Here is a 22,942-nt window from a genome sequence, read left to right on the forward strand (position 1 = left end):
AGATTCAACCTTCAGTTCATCCCCCGAACTTCTATTAAGTCCCAAGCGCTAGCCGATTTCGTAGTCGAGTGATCATCCTCTGAGCCCAAGTAGGTGCAGCGACTGGAGGCGGACGAGCACTGGACCTTGCATTTCGACGGGTCGTTCATGCTTGATTGGGTTCATTTCTGACCTCACCCACTGACATTCTCAGGTACGTCATTCAATTGTATTTTCCAGCCACTAATAACACTTCTGAATATGAGGGCCTCTTGTCTAGAATGCGAGTAGCCTCCACACTTGGGATTAAACGATTATTAGCGATAGGGGACTCGCTACTAGTTGTAAACCAGGTGCAAAAGGAGTTTTAGTGCTCCAACCTGACGATGGTGGCATACCTCATCGAAGTGAGAAAACTAAAGCGACGCTTCATTGGCTTTGAGGTCAAGCACATCCCTCGTAAGGACAACTTCCTAGCTGATGAGATGGCCAATCTAGCTTCTTCTCGAGAATCTGTCCCAGTAGGAGTCTTTGAAGAAAGACTCTCATGACCATCCAATGCGGTCTCGGGCCAAGGTGACAGGGATGCTCCGCTAAAAAATGGAGCACCCAAGGCAACACCTTTGGAGGTAACCCCTCCTTTGGTTCCGTTGACCTCGGGCGACCATCATGTGGTCGCCTTGCTCGGCTTAGGTACGACCTGGATGGATCAGATCTTGGACTACCTTCAGAATCGAGCAATCCCTGACGATGATGCGTCAACAGAAAAGGTCTCGCGGCAAGCTCGCAGATCTCCCTGGTAGAGGGATGCCTCTACCACCGAGGGAGCAACGGCCTCTTACTGAAATGCATCACTCAGGAAGAGGGGAGTACAGTGCTCTCTGATATCCTTGGAGGCATATGTGGTAGCCCCGCTTCATACCACACTCTGATCAGAAAAGCATTCCGGCAAGGATTTTATTGGTCCACTGCCCTCCAGGATGCCTGTGAGCTGGTGAAACGGTGCGAGTCATGTCAGTACCATGGCCGAAATACCAACCTACCAGCCCGGGCACTGAAAACTATTCCACTCTCTTGGCCTTTCGTTGTCTGGGGGCTTGATATCGTTGGACCATTCCCTAAAGCCTCAGGCGGTTTTAAGTTCCTGTTCGTGGCAATCGACAAATTCACTAAGTGGATCGAGGCCGAGCTCACCAGAAAGATCACCGCCGTAGCAGCGATTAAGTTCATACGGGGGCTGGTAGTGCAGTTTGGCAGTCCAAGCCGCATAATCATGGACAACGGAACTCAATTCGCCAGTAGTGCTTTACAAGACTACTGCAAGGAAATCGGGACCAAGATTTTCTATGCATCTGTGGCTCACCCCCAAAGCAACGAACAAGTCGAGAGGGCAAATGGGATGTTACTATAAGGGATCAAAACCTGGCTTTTTGATCGGCTTAAAAGCTATTCAAGGCATTGGGTGGACGAACTCCTCACAGTACTCTGGTCGCTACGGACGACCCCCAGCCGGGCTACGGTCGAAACCCCTTTCTTCTTGGTCTTTGGCGCCGAAGCCATGCTCCCCTCCGCCCTCCACTCACCCCGAGTCAGCAACTACTCGGACAACGACCAAGTGGCGTGATGAGAGGACGACATAAACCTGATCGAAGAGTTTCGCGATCGTGCTCTGATTCGAGCCGCCCAGTATCAGCAGAGCCTCAGACGCTACCACGACCGAAGGGTACGACAATGAACACTGGTCATAGGCGACCTCGTCCTTAGGCCGATTGGAATAAACTTGCCCCCAAATGGGAGGGACCCTACAAGGTGGTCGATGTCACCTGACCTGGTGCGGTCAATTTAGCCATGGAGGACGGCCGTGAATTACACAACTCCTGGAACATTGCCCTGTTACGCATGTTCTATGTGTAGGGTCCCTCGGAGACAGGACTATTTTCCTTATTTTGTAGGACCTTTTGGACGAGTGTGAAATACGACTTGTAAGTTCTCAAATTAAAAAAAAATAGACTCCTTGTTTTGTAGGACCTCCCGACCAAAAATGGACTCCCCGCAAACCGGTCCTCCGACCACAGCGTCCTACCGCACTTGACGGCCACTACCAAACCTAGTGACCAGCACGAGGTTGATGTGTAAAGCCGTCAGACACTAACCTCTACCTACCCCTGAACGAGTCAAGGAACCTCTTATACTCCTCTCTGGGATGGCACTCATCGCTCCAGGGATCGGACGGTGACCAACGTAAGGGCCAGGATGCGCGATCGATGCAAAGGCCCTGCTGGAGCTGTTGACCAGCCCCAGCGCGCCCCGAAGACCTCGCTTTCGCTTCTCCAAATCTTCATCAATCTCCTTCTCCAGAAGATTCAAATCAATCCCCTACTCATCATCAGAGATATCGATGACATTGGCCATGGGGTCCGCCCAGGCAGGAGAGCGGGACGACCCTCTAGAGGGTGGCTTTGTGAAGAACGGTGTAAGCTTGTCGGTCGCGGGCCGTTCGGGTGACATATGATTCGTCTGGAAGCACCACGGCAGGCGAATCCGGGAAGGGAAGTAAAACCCCCTCCACCGGTTCATTCAAAATCGTCAACCTCTCCGGTGAGAAGGGAGGGGAACGCGCCATGACCTCCGGGTCCGTCTACTCTACGGAGCCGAGCGCGAGACAGGACGAAGAAACTGGACTCTAGGTGCAAAAGTGCTCAAAAGAAGGAAAGAATGCAGAAGGACACGAAGGACCCTCAAACACCCGTCCTTTAAAAAGACTACAACAGCATCCCAACCAGCACAACATTCAAACCGCTCGAAACCCGAGGGGACACACAGAAAAAGCCAAGAGTCCTTCAGATCCAAACGGTGATAAATATGTCTCCCCCTTTTCTTCTCCCCCCAAAGCATTTGAAACCACCCCCCATGATGCTGAGCTCAAAGGTTAAACTTTGAGGATGGACGACATCAATAATCACTCCTGGGGCGAACTACGTTCGCCCTGGGACCCAGGTGGTAGGATCAGGCCGAACCGCGATCACGAGGGAGCTTGGGGGCTACTGTCGGTGTATCAAGTAAAGGGGTACCCCGACTAAACAGGCCCCACGAATGGTGCAAACAACCAGGGGAACATCTCTTAAAAAATCTAATTAGTTGATGGGCTACTCTGACTAGTGCAAAGCCTCCAGCGACCAATCTCGCTGCTCCTTCATACAAACTCACAACCAGCCCCCTGGTCCCGGGACCAGATTTGACACTTGCCCGAGCAATTCTCTTCACCAAGCACCGACCCCGACTAATAAGGTCGCGGGCGGTGCAGGGGGACGTGTCCCATCCCGTAGAATTAAAGGCTACGGTGTGAGACTCTACAGGCCGGCGCAGCGCCGCACGATAGATGGGATGTTGTCAGCCATTCGGCAGGGCAAGTGGACGGAGATGGTGTAGAGAGGCAAGTGAATGGAGATGGCGCAGAGACAAGTGGACTGGGATGGCGCACATAGGCAAGTGGATGAGAATAGCGCGCAAAGGCAAGCAGACGAGGACAGTGCAGAAGTGCACCGTTCCGTCTCGTCACATTAAATGCAGCAGGATAAGGTTCTACGGGCTAGGCAAAGACAGTGCATGACAGCACGATATACAATACTATCAGAGCAAATTGCATTCTCGGTACTCTATAATGATGATCTGAGTTAAATATTAGAATGAGCAGAGGCCATCTGTATAGAGCCCGCATGTTAGTTCTTCCTCTCCCTACTATATAAAGGGATGAGGACCCCGTTGTAACCAAGACAGATCGATTCTGGCAATCTGCTAGAACACTGCTGTAACCAAGTGAGATCTACTATGACACAAAAAACAAGATGTTGTGTTGTTATCCTCTGGGAGACCTAAACCTGTATAACCCTCAGTGTCCCCGAATCCTTCATCCATACACATAGACACATTCACTCCCTGAAACACCATTCACGTACCCACCATCCGACATACCTGGAATCACTGTCAAGGTTACTACGGGAAAAAAATCATATCCTTCCTAGTGTGTTGTACACCGTTTGCATTGCATTGGGGCAATGGCTTGACTGGCTAGCGGGCGGAGGCTGGGCAGAGCGGTGAGGCAGCGGTGGTGCCACCGGGGCCACCGGTGAGGCAGGAATGCAGTGGACGGTGCTGTTCGTTGGATGGTAACCAGACGGTAGGGAGCAGTCAACTGAGATTTGTCAACGATTAATGAGGAGCAGTGGCCATGTAATTTTCCTGACCTTTTGTGGAACAAGTGTCTGGATGAAGTCATAGCTGAATTTTTCTCAAATGTTGTATTAGGTCCATGAAAAACTGGACGAGCAAATTCATGGCTGAAGAGCTAACCCATAAATAATTCATATATCTGTATGCAGAGAATCGTGAAGTATCAATTGCTAGGTTCAGGCACTAAGAATTAAGAATCACACACAACCTCAAATACGAAAGGATTACTTGACACCAAATCAGTCGCTCCAGAACTCTCCAGAGTAGTAATGACTTGTGTTGGGGGTGGGGGGGGGGGGAATGAAGCACGACCCAGTTTCAAACAGGATTGAGATGCTAAGGTCCTCAAAATTATGGTCACTTATAAGACATTGATCTAAGAGAAACTATCAAACAGGCGTTCTAATATGTAGAGAACACTTCCAGACAACTGAACAACAGTTAAAGTTGCAGCGATATAACTGTACTATAACTTAACAGAGCAAGTTAGTATGGCGACATGGAAGTTTCTAAGTTGTCGACATGAAAGGGCTTCCTGCAGTATAAAATTGGCAATTTTGTCAAAGAAAATGATCTTATTACCAGTGCTACAAATATCTCCACTACAATATCAATTGATCAACGGTATCTGCAGCAGGTATCATAGCCGATTCAACTCCCCTGACAAAATGCTAATTAGGTAAAACAACTCGGAATACACCGAGGTCCCGCCTCTTGCTTCAAGCAGCAGGCACAGATGTAACACTGCAATGGTTCATACCTCATTAATCGCAACATGAACAGAAGGATAACAAGTGACCAACTGAGATGATGAAGAACAACGTTAAACATAAAGGTATTTGGATTTATCGCAGAAATGAGTCTCACTGATGCTAACTAAAAATATCCCATCACCATATCCGTAGTTGAGTGTCACATCACACAGGCAGCTAGTGAGAAGGTAGCTACACAAAATTAAATTCTGATACTGTAATGCGACCAATAGTTGACATTCTGATAGGTGCAGGCCGCACGAAACTGCAAGCTACTCGTTCTGTAAGATATTGATGATCTCTTGAATGTCTTCAGTGCGTGCAATAAAACCTGCAAGATAAGTTATTAGTCAATGACATATAAATACATGAGATAGGTATGCATGGGAGCACCAAAGGAACCAAGGGGAAAGTGGTGGCAGTACCCTGATCCAATGCTAGATGCTTGCTGTCTCTCAGACCGTTCATGCTCCAAACCTGTTGATCTACCAAGCTCCCAGTCTCAGTCCTTTTCTTTTTCATTCCCATTATTTTCTGCTGCAATATTGGTATTGCCTTCGCGAGATCTGCAAGTTCAGCACAGTTGAGTAGGCATACTTTCTGAACCAGAGGTAACTAGATTAAGTGGAGGTTGTATTGATAAAGGGGTAGCACTTCTGTCTAGATTAAAGGTACATGTAGACATATAAACTTTGTAATTGATGTCAAGCATTTTGTAACAATATCGATGCATTAAATCAAGTAAAAGGCAAGAAGACATTCAAACGATGAAAAGTGACAGAATCCACAAGTTGACCATTTTTCTTGCTAAAGCTAACACATGGGAGCGAGAAACTCTATGCAATGGCCAAACTTTAAATGTCAATGCTCCTATTATCTTTCAATGCAGAATAAACATGTCCAGTAAAAGAATACTGGTTCCTTGACAGTTGATGGTCTTTCCATATGAAATGACCCAAGCTACTAGCCACCAGCATTATGAAAGAATAGTGATGTGGTATCAGATTCTCAAACAAGGTGATGAAGGGGAATCGTTATCATTTGTCAAGGGTATTAGAGTAATTACATATTCTACGTCGTGTGTCTCTCATGTACTCTGTATATATGCATACCCATAACAACCATCAAGACCTAAGGTCATCATAACACATCACAACTTCCCCAACATGTCATCCTCCTGAGTTAGTAATGTCCAAATAAATAGTAGAGCAGTTCAGAGCTCTGACCAGGTTGATAAGACAAAAAATTCCCTAACCCCTTACTTTGTGCATATTTGTTTCTCAATTTTCTCTGAGCTAAAAAAGGAAAGAAAAAGGATTTCACATGACATCAATATCGAAACTGTAACAATGGCGAACAACAATAGTGCAACTTTCTCTGGAAATACTAGACAACTGGTAAACCTAATAAGTGGATTGATCAAATAATGTGCCTTTCTAGATGATATTGAGAAAAATTGAACATCTTTTTTTCCTAGATGATTTCTAAATGCAAGCATTGTTTAGAATCCGTTGCCATCCACGGACATTGTACTAGTTTGTATTAAAATACTGAGTACTATGCCATACCTTCAAAATTCTTTTGCACAGATTTGCCTTCAAACAACTTCTGTATTTCAGCAATAGAGGAATCAAGTTTTCTTTTGTATGTAGTTTGCCTTTCCAATGAGGACAACTCTCTCTGAAGATTTTCAGATTCTGTGTTGGCCTGATGAACAAAAACAATGGCATTTGTTACAAAAATCTAGATATATTATAAACTAATTCGTTACAAGTAAGGTGCTTAGTGCTTACACTTTCAACCTTTCTCCTTAAGGAATCAAATTCCACATCCAAATCTGAATCAGAAGTCCCATCTTTCTGTGAATTTTTTGCACAGGAATTATCCTGATGAAGGAGATCAGATATATACTCATCAGCATTAGCATATCTTTGTGAGATGAGGGAGTAAAGCAGATGTGAAATAAAGCATAGCTTCACTGAACAAAACATGTGCAATTGTTTTCTAGCTACTGTGCAACCACAAAAAAATGAAGCTTGATTGATAATTTTCAAGATCAATGGAGCCAGCGGTAATACAATTACGGCATTGACCAGAAGCTCTGGTTTCGATAACATAAAATTAGCAAGTCTATGATAGAAACTGTATTCAATTAAACAAAAACTGCGGTATTTCATTCATCTCCCCATCAAAAACTAATCCAGCAGTTTAGAGAAATACTCTAGTCAATATTGAAACTATCCACAACCTCATGTTTTTATGACTGCAAGAGTGTGGGGGGGGGCATCTGTAATTGAATGTGCAGCGGAATATAATCTTCTGCAAAGATCAATTGTGAAACAGAACTGCACATTTGTATCAGTAAACTCTAAGCATCAGATTTCCGAACTATGAATCTTCAAAAGCAATGTATCTATTCCCCTTCATCTATGATGAATCATGAAGAAGGATGAACACAATTGTAATATTGCAATAGCAGCTGAATTATAAGTTCAACATGTTGGAGTCAAATCTGTTATTTTGAGATAACGAGCATACATCTTCAGGCACCCTAAAACCTTCGGGTACAGTGAAGCAATGCTGAAGGCAGTATTTTTCCCAGAACGTCATTCTCTTGTCCAGTACATCCTTTACGACATGACAAATGGCATCTAATCCCTACAGAGAAAACATAAAAAATATTGTACTTATCATAATGGTCCTGCTGGTCCATGAAAAGATGAAATAATAATTTACGACCTTATGAATGTTATGAAACAACTTTATAAGAGAAGATATGATAATAAATGGCAGCATAAGTAAAACAAATTAGCTGTTAAACATGTTAAAGCATGTTATGGAGTATGCAATGATTACACAAGTACATTTGATTGAAACATTTGAAGCACCACAGTAGCTAAGTGTAATGCTACAACTGGATGGTTAGTCCACCATAGATGGTTCATATTATACTTAATGAAGTCATGTTTTTCGGTTCTCTGGTTCTTTACAATACAGCTCTGTAAACAAGCATAAACTGAAATGCCATAGCCCATAGCGAATCAGCTAATGATCTCTGCTTCATAAAAATAAAAAAAAAATAAAAAAAATCCAGGCAAACTAAAAGTGGTCAGGTGGGAAATTAACATTAGATGAATTTCAAAACCGGTAGACTTGCAGTGCCATGTATCTAATTAACCCTTATTTTAACCACTCTGGTATTCCATTCAGCATCCACTTACATTCAAAATTTAGTGGAACAGAAATTTGTTTATCAAGGCATGTGAACGCAGCAAGGTACTCAAAAAATTGTCCCAGTGCAAAGAAGTTCCAGAATGATCACTGGAATGGAATTAACAAGAAAGGAAAATGAATGAGCTAAGGACAGACAACTATTTTTTTCTTTATTTATTTATTTTTAAACGAACCAAACAGGAGAGTTGCCGATTGTATTGATAAAGGAGAAGGCCCAGACTGGGCAAAACAACGGCCCCATAAGGGGTTAAGCGATTAAACAACAACTGTTACAACTAAGACAACAACGACACTCATGGCAAAAAAAACAACAATGACGACTATCAACAACGGCCGGTTGGACAAAAGCTCCAAACACATGCCGCATCACCTAGGTCACCGACGTGTCGCCCCAAAGAGCACGGCTGCCCTTCATTGAACCGACCACCGCCATGCAGGACTGGTTGCCGTCGAGCCACCGTGCCCCGCAAGGCCGCCATCAACAGAGCACCATCTGACCACCATATCACCAAATTGCCGAGCACCAGTCTAGTCGCCGCCAGCCCCAACACATCTCGACTTGCGCTCGCAGTTGTCAAAACCCCGATCTTGACCGAGTGTAGAGAAAGCCATCATGAAGCTAACCGCACCTCACCGAGAAGACCGCCGCTGTGCCACTGCAGCACCGCACAGACCGATCGACCGAAGCATCGCACCAGATCCGGTCACCTTTGAGGCTGCCTCAATCATCGCCTCAATAACAGCGCGTAGGCACCGCCCCACACCCATCGCGGACACCACACTACAGATTTGGATTGCCTTGCCATCAGGGGTGCGCAGCCTCGCCCTGCAACCCGTGCAGATCCTCTTTCCACTGAGCCGCCACCAAAATCAAAGCCGCACCACGTGAACGGATGCCTAGATGCTGCCAGCAAAACCAACCTGACTCCTTGGTGGCCTCCAACCTCAAAACTCCACCGCGCCACGACGGGGTAGACGCAGGGGAACTCCACCGCGCCACGACGGGGTAGACGCAGGGGAACTCCACCAGCGAGAGCGCGAACGTGAGGTTCTGCCCCAGGAACAACGCATGCCAACCAAGGTCTGCCTCACACACCAGCCGCACTGCCACGTCCCCCAACCACTCCACCCTGTACACCTCCACCACGGACGCGTCCTCGCTGCCGCTGTTATCGTCTTCGTCGACCGCAAGGCCCACATCTGAGTTGCAAACCATGTTGTCGTGCACCAAGAGGAGCAGTAGCTCGTCGTCGTATTGAAATGTACGTGATGTCACCTAGAGAGGGGGTGAATAGGCGTTTCCTGAAATTTAAAACTTCAGCGAATTACTAAATCCGGATACTCCAGGTCAATCCGGAAACTCCGGGCTATACAAAACCCGGATACTCCGAGCTTATCTGGATAATCTGGATGATACAGGAAATTGAAACTTATAAATTTTTGAGCAAATCTAAATGAGTCTATAAGTTACCACAGATTCTAAGAGATGCCTAAATACCTTATCACCAACAACCTACGGTCACACGCACACAAGCAAGTAGATCGGAAAAATCCTCAAAAATCAACTAGAACAAGTAAATGTGCAATAAAGTAAAGAGACAAGGATTTTTTCCCAAAGTTCGGCCACCTCACAAAGAAGTGTCTATGTCTCCGTTGAGGAGCTCACAAAGAGCCGGGTCTCTTTCAACCCTTTCCTCGCCCAAACAACTATAAAGATCAAGTTAGAATTCTTACTCAAATCAAAGGGTAATACAAACTTCCCAGAACACTCCATAAGCTTGGGTGCTCTCTAGGTGACGCTTTGCCGTCTAGAAACTCAAAGCTCCAAGAGTAAAGAACGCGAATCGAAAGTTTGGCATGACCTCAAGTGCTCAAGAATGGATTTTAGCTCTCTTGCACTCAATCTCACTTCCTAAACTCTAATCTTCAAATCTTGCAAGAATCAAAGCTATAAAGGAGTTAAGAGAGCTATTGAATGGCTTTGAATGAGTTTGTCCACGAGTTGGTTCAGCAGCCATTGAAGTAAGGGGTGTGAGGTATTTATAGCCCACTTCAAAAAACTAGCCGTTACTGTGCGTTTTGTACTGACCCGGAGTATCCGAGTTCACCCGAAAACTTCGAGTAACACATAGGCACGCAGCCAGAAACACTATCCGCCGAAGGGTCCGGAAACACCAGAGCCCGGAGTATCCGGACCAACCTGGAGACTCCGGGTCAAGCACTTAAAGCCTACCTGAGACTCTGTCGCGGAGTCTCACTCGGAGACTCCAGCCACAGACTAGATCCTGCAGTATCCGAACTAACCCGGAGACTTCGGGTTGAGCTCTCAAGCTCAAACCGAGACTCTCTGCCTGAGTCTCACTTGAAGACTTCGACCACATACCAGACTCAAGAGTATCTGGACTAACCCGGAGACTCCGGGCTGAGCTTTCAAGCTCAAACCGTGACTCTCTACCGGAGTCTCACTCGGAGACTCCGACCACATACCAGAGTCCGGAGTATCCGAGCTAACCCGGAGACCCCGGGTTGAGCTTTCAAGCTCAAACCGTGACTCTCTGCCGGAGTCTCACCCGGAGACTCCGACCTACTAATCAGAGTCCAGAGTATCCAGGCTAACCCGGAGACTCCGGGCTCAGATAACAAAAGCCTTTTTCCCAGTGTCCATGGGTGATTGTGTCTCTCAACTTTCGGTTCTAAAAGGATACTTTGAGCACTGAGACACTTTCAAGACTATCAACACGCATCTCTCTTGATAGTATGGCTATCCTGAACTCAAATTCAAAATAAAATGAATTAAAGCCTATTGAGTAACTACATACCGCTTCTCTTTTTTTTTTGGGACGCCAACGTCTCTTTACTTATCCAATGAAACTTAAAATCTGTTCATAACTTCAGCAAACCCATTAGTCCATTAATCGTTTGTCATCAATTAGCTAAAACTCACATAAGAAGTCTAGATGCACTTTCATGTACTCCACCAGATGCGCCTCGACAACGTGCCTACCGCTGCTGGGGACCTTCACGTCGACCAAGTCGTCGCCGTCTGCGTCATCAGGTTCCAGCTGGATGACCTCGGGCGCGTCACCGTTGAGCTTGCAGGCGCAGATCTGCTCGATGGCCGCATAGCCAGCCACGCTGAAGTCCAGCTATGTCCATGCCCTGATGGCGGACTGGCCGGTCGCACAAGGATCTCGGCGGTGTCGTGAAGGGGTCGGCCGCCATGAAGAAGACTGCCCCCGAGCGGAAATCAGCGGCGTCGCGGCGGATCCCGCCAGCGGCGCCTGGATCCAGCCCCTAGCACGTGGATCCCGCCGAACCATACAACACCGCACCGATGCATAGCAACCCTGTCGGGGGGAAGCCCTGCCGCCGCCGTCCTCACCATTGCGAGGGCTTCCGGCAGCCAGCTCGGGTAGCGGCGAGGTAGAGGGAGGGGGTGGTGGCATTGAGGGCGTGGAGCCACCCGAGTGGCCCCTGGGAGCGATGCAGGGGCAAACCAATCCCCTTGTCATAAATAAGCTGTCCGGTAGCATTCACAACATCAATCTCGTAGCGAAATTGATGCCGTCCATCATGTGGAAAAGGCACTAGCAAGAAAGCAAGTACAACAAAACACCTGAATGATGCAGCTACTACAGACCTCTTCACAACATCAATCTCGTAGCGAAATGGGTTTAGCTACTGTCCAAGGCAAATTTAGTTGAATTTCTCCCTAGTGGGTTGTAGCACAAGCATAAACAACCTGAACACGTCTTAACCAAAGAGCAAGGACTGGTCCAATTGCCGGGTGGACTTGCCTACCAACATTCCATTAACGTTCAACTCGTCACTAATAATAAGTAACCATTAGCTGATTCCGCTACGGGTGTGTGCATCATGTGATGCAGAGGCTGGGATAAATTTATTCCATCATCTAAAAAAATTCGCTGATTATCCTAAATTGTGGCCATTGCAAGGGCGGTACCAATGCTTGTGGAATTGCACTACAAGCAGACGCTCACCAGTTTCTCCTATGTGAACAACGCAGTTAGATGGAGTAGCATGTAAAGAGTAACGCACAACAAACACTAGCAAAGGCGCCCTGAATCATCCCCAAATCTTATCCCGGATTTGGGCTGTATCGAATAATGATGTGGGAGTCCGTCACTTACCCGCTCGAGCTCCGCGGCCTTCTGGGCTGCCTTGGTGGCGCCGAGGACCCCAGGGGCGGCCGCTTCCCTGAAGAAAGGAGACGGAAATGGCAAGTTAACCAACCAGCCGGTCGGCAGCAAAGGAGGGGAGAGAATGACGAAACCAAAAAAAAAAATGAGGCGGGGATTCGCGGGAGAGAGATCCGGAGAGGACATAACTGGAGGCAGTAGTCGAAGGCCTCTGCGCGGACCTCGCCGATGGTGTCGAGGATCTCGTCGACGAAGAGCTGCGGGCTCAGCCCCAGCGCCGCCTCCGCGGCATCGTCGCTGCCTTCCATCGTCTCGCTCCTGCTTCCGGCTCTTCGGAGCTCTTCGGTGGTGGGGGCGGCGGATCCGAGTGGGGAACTGGGGATGGTTCGCCGCCCGGTCGCGGGTTTCAAACTTTTTGAGGAGAAACTGAAGTGTCTGTTCTCTATCAAGTCCTGACTGGGCCTGCTTCAGCTAATGGGCTAAAACCATGCGCCGGGGACCTCCGGGGCGGTCGCTTCCCTGAAGAGATTTTATTTTTCCTCAATGTTTCAACGATTTCTTTTCTAATTTCTGTTACGAAGATATTTTCAAGAATATTCTTTTTATCTAGATTCTCTCTTTTTTTTCACGAAACTTTTCGAAAAGAAACTGTTCAAGATAAGAGAAAATAAAAAAAGAATCAGAAAAAATAAGAGGATATGGTTAAGAGAGGGCAGCCACATCCTCGCTATCCATGTCTAGAAAAAATGGGCCCAAGATTAATAAATCAGCATCGACGTGGGACCCACCATGTAAACAGAAAAAGGACGCAGCCGTTTTCCCATCAAAGATTTCCGCTCTTCCCTTTAACCCATAAAAGAACAAATTTACTTATTGCCATCCATTTCAATTTAGTTTACGTTTTGCCGTCGAAATTCATAGTTAGTCGTTACGGTTTACAGTTACTGTTTAATATGCAATGATAAAAACTGCATATAAATAGAATATTATAAAAAACTTACTTTTCCATCTATAACCTAAGCCTATAAATAATTTTAAAAATTATTACATTATATAATAAGAATATTAGTAAATTTTCTTAAATTTTTTAGATTTTATTTGAGAACCTAACAGTACCATGAATAGTACCATCGACAAGTGAATTTTAACTGTAAATATAACAGAGTAGTATGGAAGGAAATTTTTTTTGAAATGGATAGCAAATTAGGAAGAGCCAAATTTTTTAATAACAAATAAGAAATTTGTCCAATTCCTTATCCTGGCGCGCGAGCATGATGGTTACTTTTTAGGCATGGGAACACTCGGGATATCGTTTTCTATTGATTGGTCATCGATGCAAGTAGGTGCACCAAAACTAGCATTTCCCCACATGTCCATAGCATCTCCGCAATGCGGTCATCACATTTCCTCACCGATTTCTTGCCGCACATGGGAATCTAGAGGAGACTTGGTAAAAAAAAAAGATTTTTTTTTAATTAAGAGAAGGAACTGTGTCATTCAGTTAAGGGTTAATTTAATTTGTGCCATTATAAAATTGGCTATTTTGAAAAAAAAAACACTACATAGTACTATATCTGACTGATGCTATTATGATTTTGTCCGACTTCAAAACATACAATTTTGTACGCCCTGACGCTCTTAGGCTCACCTACAAGCCATTGTATTTCGGTAAGAACCATATTGCCCCCATTCATCATGCCAAAGCCTCTCGATTGGACTCTACCGGTTCAAAACTCGACTCATCATCGAGTCCGATTAACCTAGCTCGCGGTGGCAGAGGCGAGTACATCAAGCAGCAAGGTACGCCCTCCGCATCCTCCTACGATAGGGCACCATCGGACTCCAACGCTACCACAAGACAGTTGGAGGAGGAGCTTCCACTTGTGGATTGCTTGACGTGTGGGATTGCGGTGGTGAAGCTACGGAGCAAGCAGCTAAATTCGTATGATGAAGGTTTTACAAGTGTGAGAACAACCAGTAGGTTCATTTTTTTTCAATTCTTTTCATGTATGTTTAATGTCAATGGCGTGTAAAGACTTGAGTGTTGAGTGTTGTGTTTGTGCAAACGACAAGAAATGTGGATTTTTCAAGTGGGAGAGTGATTATGAGCGATATTTGAGCCAATTAGAGAAAGTTGAATTAGGTTGTAGATCTTATATCGATGGAGAACCACAGGGTCCAATAGGTCAGCTGAAGCATCAGCTCTTGCAGATGAAGCAGCACGATCTAGAGCTGAACCAGATTCTAGAGATGAAGTATAAGAGAGGATTAGTACTGAACAATGACTGTCAGTTGCTGTATTTGTATGTGTTATATTTGAAATTATTGTGAACTCTATGTGTAATGCTGGTAAATGAACACATGTGTTTGTTGTCAATCTGTGTTCCTATGAGTTGATCACATTTGTGCTCCCTTTGTTTAGTTCTAAAAATATGTTGAAATATTTATTTTTTACATATGTGTGATTTTGTTATGTGGGAAGATTGAGATCTGTGCTTTCAGAATTGAGCTAGTTTGTACAACATTCTTGTACATAATTGACTATAATTCTTGTACAAAATTGTGCATTCTTATTCCTCTCTTCTTACACACAAATACATGTCAAAACAGAAATGGAAAGAATACAAAGTACGGAACATGCATTGAACATTTAGATTTATATGTCCATAATATGCACTGCATAGAACATTCAAAGAGTAATAGAACCAGATGTCCATACATCCGTACACAGCTAGGGTTACCAATAGATCCGGATGTCCATACATCCATACATATGTCCATACATTCACAATAAAAACATCACACCATACATCTAGCTGGCACAAAAACATCATAAAAACAACACACCATGCATCCAAATGGCACAAAACATTCACATGTCAATCCATTCTGAGATATTTCTAACTACTCAAGCAAGAGGTGCACTTGTGATAGCTTGAGCCTTCCTCTTCTTTGGTGTCTGTTTAAGAGTTTCGGTGATTAATGACAATCATATCATTGTGACTAATGTGTATGTTTTGAAGAAATTCAAATTCTTTTAATTCACAATGATTGGGTGGTTTTTCTTGGTCCCTCGTGGAATTCTATTGGTCGATCAAATGATTTTTGCGTCAAGATTAAGGATCTTCTAGTTCTAAGTGTTATAAGGTGATGAAGGACACTTGGAGTGGTTATATGTCTTTTTTTGTCTTTTTACTGTACTATAAAGGGGGGCTAAGTGTTGTAGCTTGATCTAGTTGAGTCTAGACATAGTTACATGCACACTTATAAAAATCTAGCACTAGATAGCTCAAAGAAATCCATGGGTGAGAAGTTGAGAAGTTAGAACTCAAAGTCAATTGAATTGGATGAGTTTCAGGAAGTTTGTTCTCACCGGATTGTGTGGTATAAGAAGGTTTTTTACTCACCGGACTATTTGTCTTTTCTAAGAAGACTTCAACTGAACTCACTGAATTGTCCAGTGATGGAAGGAACTATACACCGGAGTATTTAACAGAAGAATCATTTTTTAGATAAATGTGAAGTTATATGCGCCGAATTGTCCGGTGATCTGAAGGATTCATACACCGGACCATTTAACACAAGCTCGATATTTTTGGAGAAAATCAGAGTTGAATTGACTGGATTGTTCGGTGACTTAAAGGAGTCATCACCGTACCATTTAAGAGAAGCTTCATATTTTCGAGGAAATAGAGTATTGCTCACCGGACTATCCGATGATGCTATATGGAAGAACATCAGAGCATTTTGTAATGGCTACTGACAACTATCAAATCAGTAGGTGGAAAAAGTTAACTCACCGGATTGTCCGGTGTTAACAGTGACATGTGCATTGGACCATCCGGTGTTAAAAAAAATGAGTGGTTGGGCAACGACTAGATTTGGACCTCTAGCCTATATATACCTCCTCACTTGGTTTCATTCGTCACTCTTGCAACCCATAAGCATTCATACACATTGTATATCATCTAGAAGCATGGGAGAGCACTTGGAGTGATTTGCAAATTCTTAATTGAATATTAAGGACTCCATTAGTGCTTCAAGAGTAGTGAGTGTGCATCTAGCTGTTGTTTTAGGCTTGATTGGGTTCAAGTGAACCAATTTGCTTGTTACTCTTGGTGGTTAGCAACACCTAGCTGGTCGTGGAGATTGGAGGTGTTCTCGGTGAGCTCTTGGAGGTCTTGTGAGAGCCCCAGAAAGCTCATGTACTTGATTTGATGCCTGCCAATCCGAAGATGGAGAAGTGGCAATCACTAGTGAGCACTTGAGTCTCGATGACTCAAGGGGGAGCAACATCCTTATGTGGATGGTCCAACGAGGATTAGTGGAGAGTGCCAACTCTTCGATACCTCAGAAAAAAACTCGATGTTCTCTTTCCCTACTTTTGTTACATTCTGCATTTTGTTTCTAGCATTTCTTTCATGCAAGTTTCAATTCCGCACTTTACTTATGTTTTATATGCTTGCATGTGTGTTCTTACCTTTCTAGCTTGCTATGTCGTCTAGTTGCTTTCTAGGATAAGGTTGCTTCTTGTTCTAGAAATCGGTAGTTGGTTTAGTTTTAAATTAGTGCCCTATTCACCCCCCTCTAAGACCATTAGATCTTTTTAATTGGTATCAAAGCCTCGTGCTCTTATTAGGCTTTAAATCTTAGAGCAATGGCTCCGGAAAATGGAAGTAGTGTACCAAGGTTCGATGGAAAGAACTTCGCCTATTGGAAAGTTCTCATGGCGAGCTATCTTGAGGCTATTTCCTCCGAAGTTTGGTTAGCCGCTTCCATTGGGTTTGATCACCCTTTTACCGATCAACAAGTTAGATGTAATGCTAAGGCTAATAATGTTATTTTTGAGGAAATTAGTGAAGAAGTTTTCTCTAGAATTCGTAGTAAGGAATATGCTAATGAGATATGGACCGCTTTTTGTGAAATTCATGAGGGGTCTAGAAAAATTCATAAGGAAAGATATCATGTGCTCATGAATGCTCTCAATTAATTCAAGATGCTTCCAAATAAATTATGCAATGATATGTATTCTCGCATAAACATGCTTGTAGAAGAAATTAACTCTCTTGAACTAACTCAATTATCTCAAGGAGACGTTATTCGCAGGATCTTGATGTTGCTTCCAAAGCCGCAATACAACATTGTCATCTCTCTTCTTCATGAAGCAGACCTCAATGACATGACCATCACCGACGTTGTTGGAAAAATATATGCTCATAAGATATTCTTATTTGGAGATCATGAGTCTTCATCCAAGAAAAATCTTGCTCTCAAAGCAAAGATAGTTGACAAGAAGAAGAAGAAAATAAAGCTCACATCATCAAGCGAAAGCGATGAAGAAGATAATGATGATGATGACTCTGACACCGAGCTTGCTTTTCTCATGAGAAGAAGTACAAGGATGATATCAAAATTCCAAAAGAAGGGCTACAACTATGATCCCAAGAGGAACACATTTCACCCAAAGAAATTTGACAAATTTGGTGGAGAAGACAAGAAGAGATGCTATAATTGTGGTGAACTTGGCCACAAGTCATATGATTGCCCTCAACCCAACAAGAAGAACATGAACAAGGGCAAGAAGATTGAAGCAAATGAAGATGAGGACAAGCACAAGAAGAAGAGCTAAGATATGTATTCAAGGAAGAAGCTCTTCAATAAGAAGGGTGGAGGACGCAAGGCCTATATTGTTGGTGAATGGGTGTCCAGTGAAAGCTCAAGTGATGACTCAAGTAATGATGAAGGCAACAATCTCACAGGCCTTGCTATCACCAATGATGATGATGCACCCCTACCTCCACCATCTATGTGCCCTATGGTAAGAGGTAACAACAAGATAAGTAGTGATAAAGATGATAGTAGAGATGATGATGATGGTCTTTCTCCTAGTGATTTATCTAAACTCATGAATGATTATGCTACTATCATCAAGAAACAAAAAGATGAAATCAAGTCTCTTGAAAATGCTAATGTCATGCTTAGTTCTAGTCACAATGAGTTACTTGCTAAATACAATGATGTGCTTAACAAAAATGATAAAGTAGTTGCATTTAGCAAGTCTCTTGAGGCTAGTAACAAAAAGCTAAAGCTTGAGCATGTTGACTTGAAATGCAAATATCAAGAACTTGAACTTGCTTATGATGTCATTGATTTTTCTCTAAATGAATTGCCCACTACTAAAGTAGTTAAGATCAATGCATCTACATCTTGTGATGATCTTTTTGAAATACTTTGCTCATATTCATGTGATGGTGTATCATCTTTAAAGACTAACCATGCAAGGGAAAATGAGCTTAGGGATGAGATTGGAAGCTTAAATTCATGTATGGCCCGGTTGACTAAAGGGGAGTACAAGTATAAAGAAATCCTCATGAAGAATTCTATGTACTACAACAATAGAGGCATTGGTTGCTTCCTATTTCCGGTGGAAAAGGTCATCAAGTCACCGGAGATAAACAAGTGCTTCATAAAAAAATTGGCTCCTATTGTCAACACTGTGAAGTCACCGATCACCACACAAGGGTGTGTCCCATTCCTTTCAAACCCCTTCCTATTTTGCCATCTAAATATAAGTCTACATTTAATAGTCATCATTTTCTATTGCATAACCTTAAGAATAGGAAAGTTATGGCTAAATTCATTGGAACTCAAGCAAAGGGCAAGCTTCCAAGGCAAATTTGGGTGCCAAAAATCTTGTTTCTCACATGAAAAGTACCAAACTTGGTTGGGTACCTAAACAAAAGACTTGATCCCATGTGTGTAGGTGAACTACAAAGCCAGCGGAAAGCATTGTGTGCTTGATAGTGGTTGGACACAACATATGACTAGCAATATAGAGATGTTCACCTCTCTAGAAGATGACGTGAGCAGACATGATAAAGTCACATTTGGTGATAACTCAAAAGCAAATGTGGTAGGTTTGGGTAAGGTGGCAATCTCCCACAATCTCTTTATCTCCAATGCACTTTTAGTTGAGTCTCTTAGTTTCAATTTACTTTATGTAGCTCAACTATGTGATTTAGGCTTCACATGCTTATTTAGTGATGTTGATGTTGTCATTACTAGCAAGAAGCATAATGATCAAATCTTTAAAGGCTTTAGACAAGGACATATATATCTTATGTATTTTTCATCTAATGAAGCTAGCTTGACAACGTGCCTCTTCACCAAGATATCTTTGGGTTAGCTTTGACATCGATGACTTGCTCATATTGGAATGAGCCAACTCAAGAAGGCATTTAAGAATGGAATGGTGGTCGGTTTGAAGGACGTAATCTTCGAGAACGATAAATTATGTAGTGCTTGCCAAGCGGGAAAGCAAGTTGCAAGCTCACATCTTTACAAGGCTATGATGTGTACATCAAAACCCTTGGAGCTACTACATATGGATTTCTTTGGACCAACTACCTACAAAAGTCTTGGTGGTAATCTCTATTGCTTTGTCATTGTTGATAATTATACAAGATACACTTGGGGCTTTCTTTCTAGATGACAAGAGCAAGACCGTTGGGATCTTTAAAAAATTCGCAAAGAGGGCTCAAAATGAGTTTGATACAACATTAGTGAAGATCCGAAGCGATAACGGGACGGAGTTCAAGAATACTCAAGTTGAAGAGTTTTGTGTAGAAAGAGACACCAATCATGATTTTTTATCAACCTACACTCCTCAACAAAATGGTGTGGTGGAGAGGAAGAACAAGACATTGATTACACTTACAAGAGCTATGTTGGATGAGTATGGTACGCCGGAGAAGTTTTGGGTAGAAGCAATCAATACGGTATGCCATGATCAAATAGAGTATATCTCCACCGACTATTGAAGAAGACACCATATGGGCTTCTTATTGGGAGGAAGCCCAATATCTCCTACTTCCAGGTGTTTGGTTGTAAGTGCTTCATCTTTAAAAAGAAAGAATGTATAGGGAAGTTTGAGTATCGTTGTGATATTGGATTTCTTGTTGGTTATGCATCTAACTCCAAAGCATATAGAGTATTCAACAATGCCATCGGTTTTGTTGAAGAAATGTGTGATGTGGAGTTTGATGAATCTAATGGCTCCCAAGGAGAAGGTATTGTTTGTGATGATGTAGGTGATGAAACTTTGAGAGAAGTGATGAAGAAGATGGTCATTGGGGATGTCAAGCCTAAGGAGGATGACGAAGACATGCCTACTACTTTCACTCCACATACCTCCTTAGCACCCCAAGTGGATCAAGATGAAGAAAAGGATGAACAACATCTTCCAATACATGATTAGTCGCTCAAGTGGAAGGCTTGGATTTCGACGAAACATTCGCTCCCGTGGTAAGACTAGAAGCTATACGTATCCTTCCTGTATTTGCTTCACATCATAACATTAAGCTTTATCAAATGGATGTGAAGAGTGCATTCTTAAATGGCTTCATGAATGAACTTGTATATGTTGAACAACCTCCCCGTTTTGAGGACCATAGATATCCTAATAATGTCTACAGGTTGTACAAGGCACTCTACAGACTCAAGCAAGCCCCAAGAGCTTGGTATGAGCATCTTCGTGACTTCCTAATCAATCAAGGATTCAAGATCCTAAGGGTGGACACAACATTATTCACAAAGACCATCGACAATGAGCTTTTCCTTTGTCAAATTTATGTTGATGATATAATCTTTAGTTCAACTAACAAGGAATTTTGCAAGAAATTCGGAGACTTGATGTCAAAAGAGTTCGAGATGTCAATGATTGGTGATCTCAACTACTTCCTTGGGCTTCAAATCAAGCATTGAAGGAAGGGACTTTCATCCATCAAAAGAAGTACACAAAGAATATTCTCAAGAAATTTAAGATGGATGATTGCAAGCCAATCAAAACTCCAATGCCCACAAATGGACATTTCAACTTGGATAAATCGGGTAAATCGATTGACCAAAAAATTTACCGTTCTATAATTGGGTCTCTCATTTATCTTACCGCATCTATGCCCGATATCATGTTTAGTGTATGCATGTGCGCTCGCTTTCAAACTAATCCTAAAATCTCATCTTAGCGCCGTAAAAAGAATCTTGAGATATCTTAAGCATACACCAAGCATAGGCTTGTGGTATCCCAAAGGTGCTAGTTTTCTACTCTTAGGTTACTCAGATTCGAACTTTACCGGATGTCATGTGGATCGTAAGATTACTTCGGGTGGGTACCACTTACTAGGGCTGTCCCTTGTTTCTTGGTCTTGTACGAAGCAAAATTCCGTACCTTTGTCTACTGCGGAAGCCAAATATATATCCGTCGGAGCATGTTGTGCTCAAATCCTTTATATGAAGCAAACCTTGTTAGACTTTGGTGTTTATCTAGAGAAGGTTCCACTCCTTTCTGACAGTGAGAGTGCCGTAAAAATTGCAAATAATCCGGTTCAACACTCTCGCACAAAGCAAATTGATATTCGTCATCACTTCCTTAAAGACCATATGGTTAAAAATGATATATCTCTTAGTGGTGTAAGGTCGGAAGACCAATTGGCAGATATCTTCATAAAATCTCTAGATCAAGCCACTTTTAGTAGGTTGAGAAGTGAGCTAAACATTATAGATGTTTCAAATGTCATGTGATGCTTTTTTCATATAGATGTATTCATGATAGGCGCTTGTCTAACCTTCTCAAGATAGTGGTGAATATTGGGTTCTGCTTGAGACGGTGGTTCCCTAATTTCTCTCAAGGCATGTTATTGGGTTCACCATGAAGAAGCTTGAGAAGAGAAGTAATGTGACAAGATAGTTTAATTTATGCTATGCACTCAAATGCCATATAATTTACACTCATGTTTAAATTCCTGCACTTGTTATGAATTGCATGTGCTTTGGCCGTAGAGATCACAAAGGAGAATATCACTCTTTGATAATGTTGTTTGCTTTTCATGTGAACATACACCTCTATAAGTGTGATTAGAAAGATATAAGTGCTTAATGCCTATTGAGTCATGTCCTAGCGAATTTAAAGCCTTAATCTTTGAATTCATAGGCAATATGGCTCAAATATTTCCTTGGAGTTTTCCTCTCTTTTCTTTGATTTTTATTGCCTATTTCAAAATTATTATAAGATAGCCTTTTGGCAAATATTTGAAAATGAGTGTTTGAGAGGGTGAGATTTCACTCAAACTGGTCCAAACATGTGTTTTCTTTGTGTGGTTGTTTGAAGTTTGGACTCTGTGTGAAATTTTAGTTCAGCAGAAATCTTTTCTTCTCACAAGATGGTTCGGTGCTCTCTTGGTTATTCTCAACGGCTCATCTTATGCTTGGTTGTCAGCATTTGCAAAGATCTCTGGAATTCTGTTTGGTGCTCTTCAAGTTGGCTTCATCAGACCTTCTGGTGTTCTTTTTAGAGGCAGAGAATTCTCAGTGGAAAGAAATATTCCAGTGAGTTCAAAGCTTACATCGCCGGACCATCCGGTGTGCTTATTGGAATATTTAAGACAAAATGGTCCGGTGAGCATACAGTTAGACGTCGGACTATCTGGTGTTCAATTTTCAGCAAAGATGCAAAATTTCAGAGGTTCTGTTAAATGGAACAGTGCTTTGTTCGATGCTCATTCCTGTCATCACCGGACTATCCGGTGTTAA

At 43.1% G+C, this 22,942-nt stretch overlaps 1 protein-coding gene across 1 annotated transcript; it reads right to left on the minus strand.

The window, feature by feature from the left end:
* Positions 1–5,032: 5,032 nt before the first annotated feature.
* LOC133922236 (protein MIS12 homolog) lies at positions 5,033–12,809 on the minus strand. The gene is made up of 7 exons (XM_062367472.1): positions 12,545–12,809; positions 12,347–12,413; positions 7,500–7,619; positions 6,755–6,847; positions 6,530–6,668; positions 5,387–5,527; positions 5,033–5,292 (listed from the first exon to the last, which is right to left on the minus strand). The coding sequence occupies exons 1-7, from the start codon at positions 12,661–12,663 to the stop codon at positions 5,234–5,236; spliced, it is 738 nt and encodes a 245-aa protein (XP_062223456.1). The 5' UTR covers positions 12,664–12,809; the 3' UTR covers positions 5,033–5,233.
* Positions 12,810–22,942: the final 10,133 nt, after the last annotated feature.

This window comes from Phragmites australis, chromosome 6, assembly GCF_958298935.1.
Source record: "Phragmites australis chromosome 6, lpPhrAust1.1, whole genome shotgun sequence".
In the NCBI taxonomy this organism is placed as follows: domain Eukaryota; kingdom Viridiplantae; phylum Streptophyta; class Magnoliopsida; order Poales; family Poaceae; genus Phragmites; species Phragmites australis.

Bases quoted from the DNA above. Each gene is read 5' to 3' on its own strand.
- LOC133922236 (XM_062367472.1), bottom strand. From the start codon at position 12,663: ATGGAAGGCAGCGACGATGCCGCGGAGGCGGCGCTGGGGCTGAGCCCG. The intron at 6,669-6,754 runs GTAAGCACTAAG...TTTGTTCATCAG, and splicing joins TAAGGAGAAAGGTTGAAAGT to GCCAACACAGAATCTGAAAA. The intron at 5,528-6,529 runs GTATGGCATAGT...CTGAACTTGCAG, and splicing joins TGTGCAAAAGAATTTTGAAG to ATCTCGCGAAGGCAATACCA.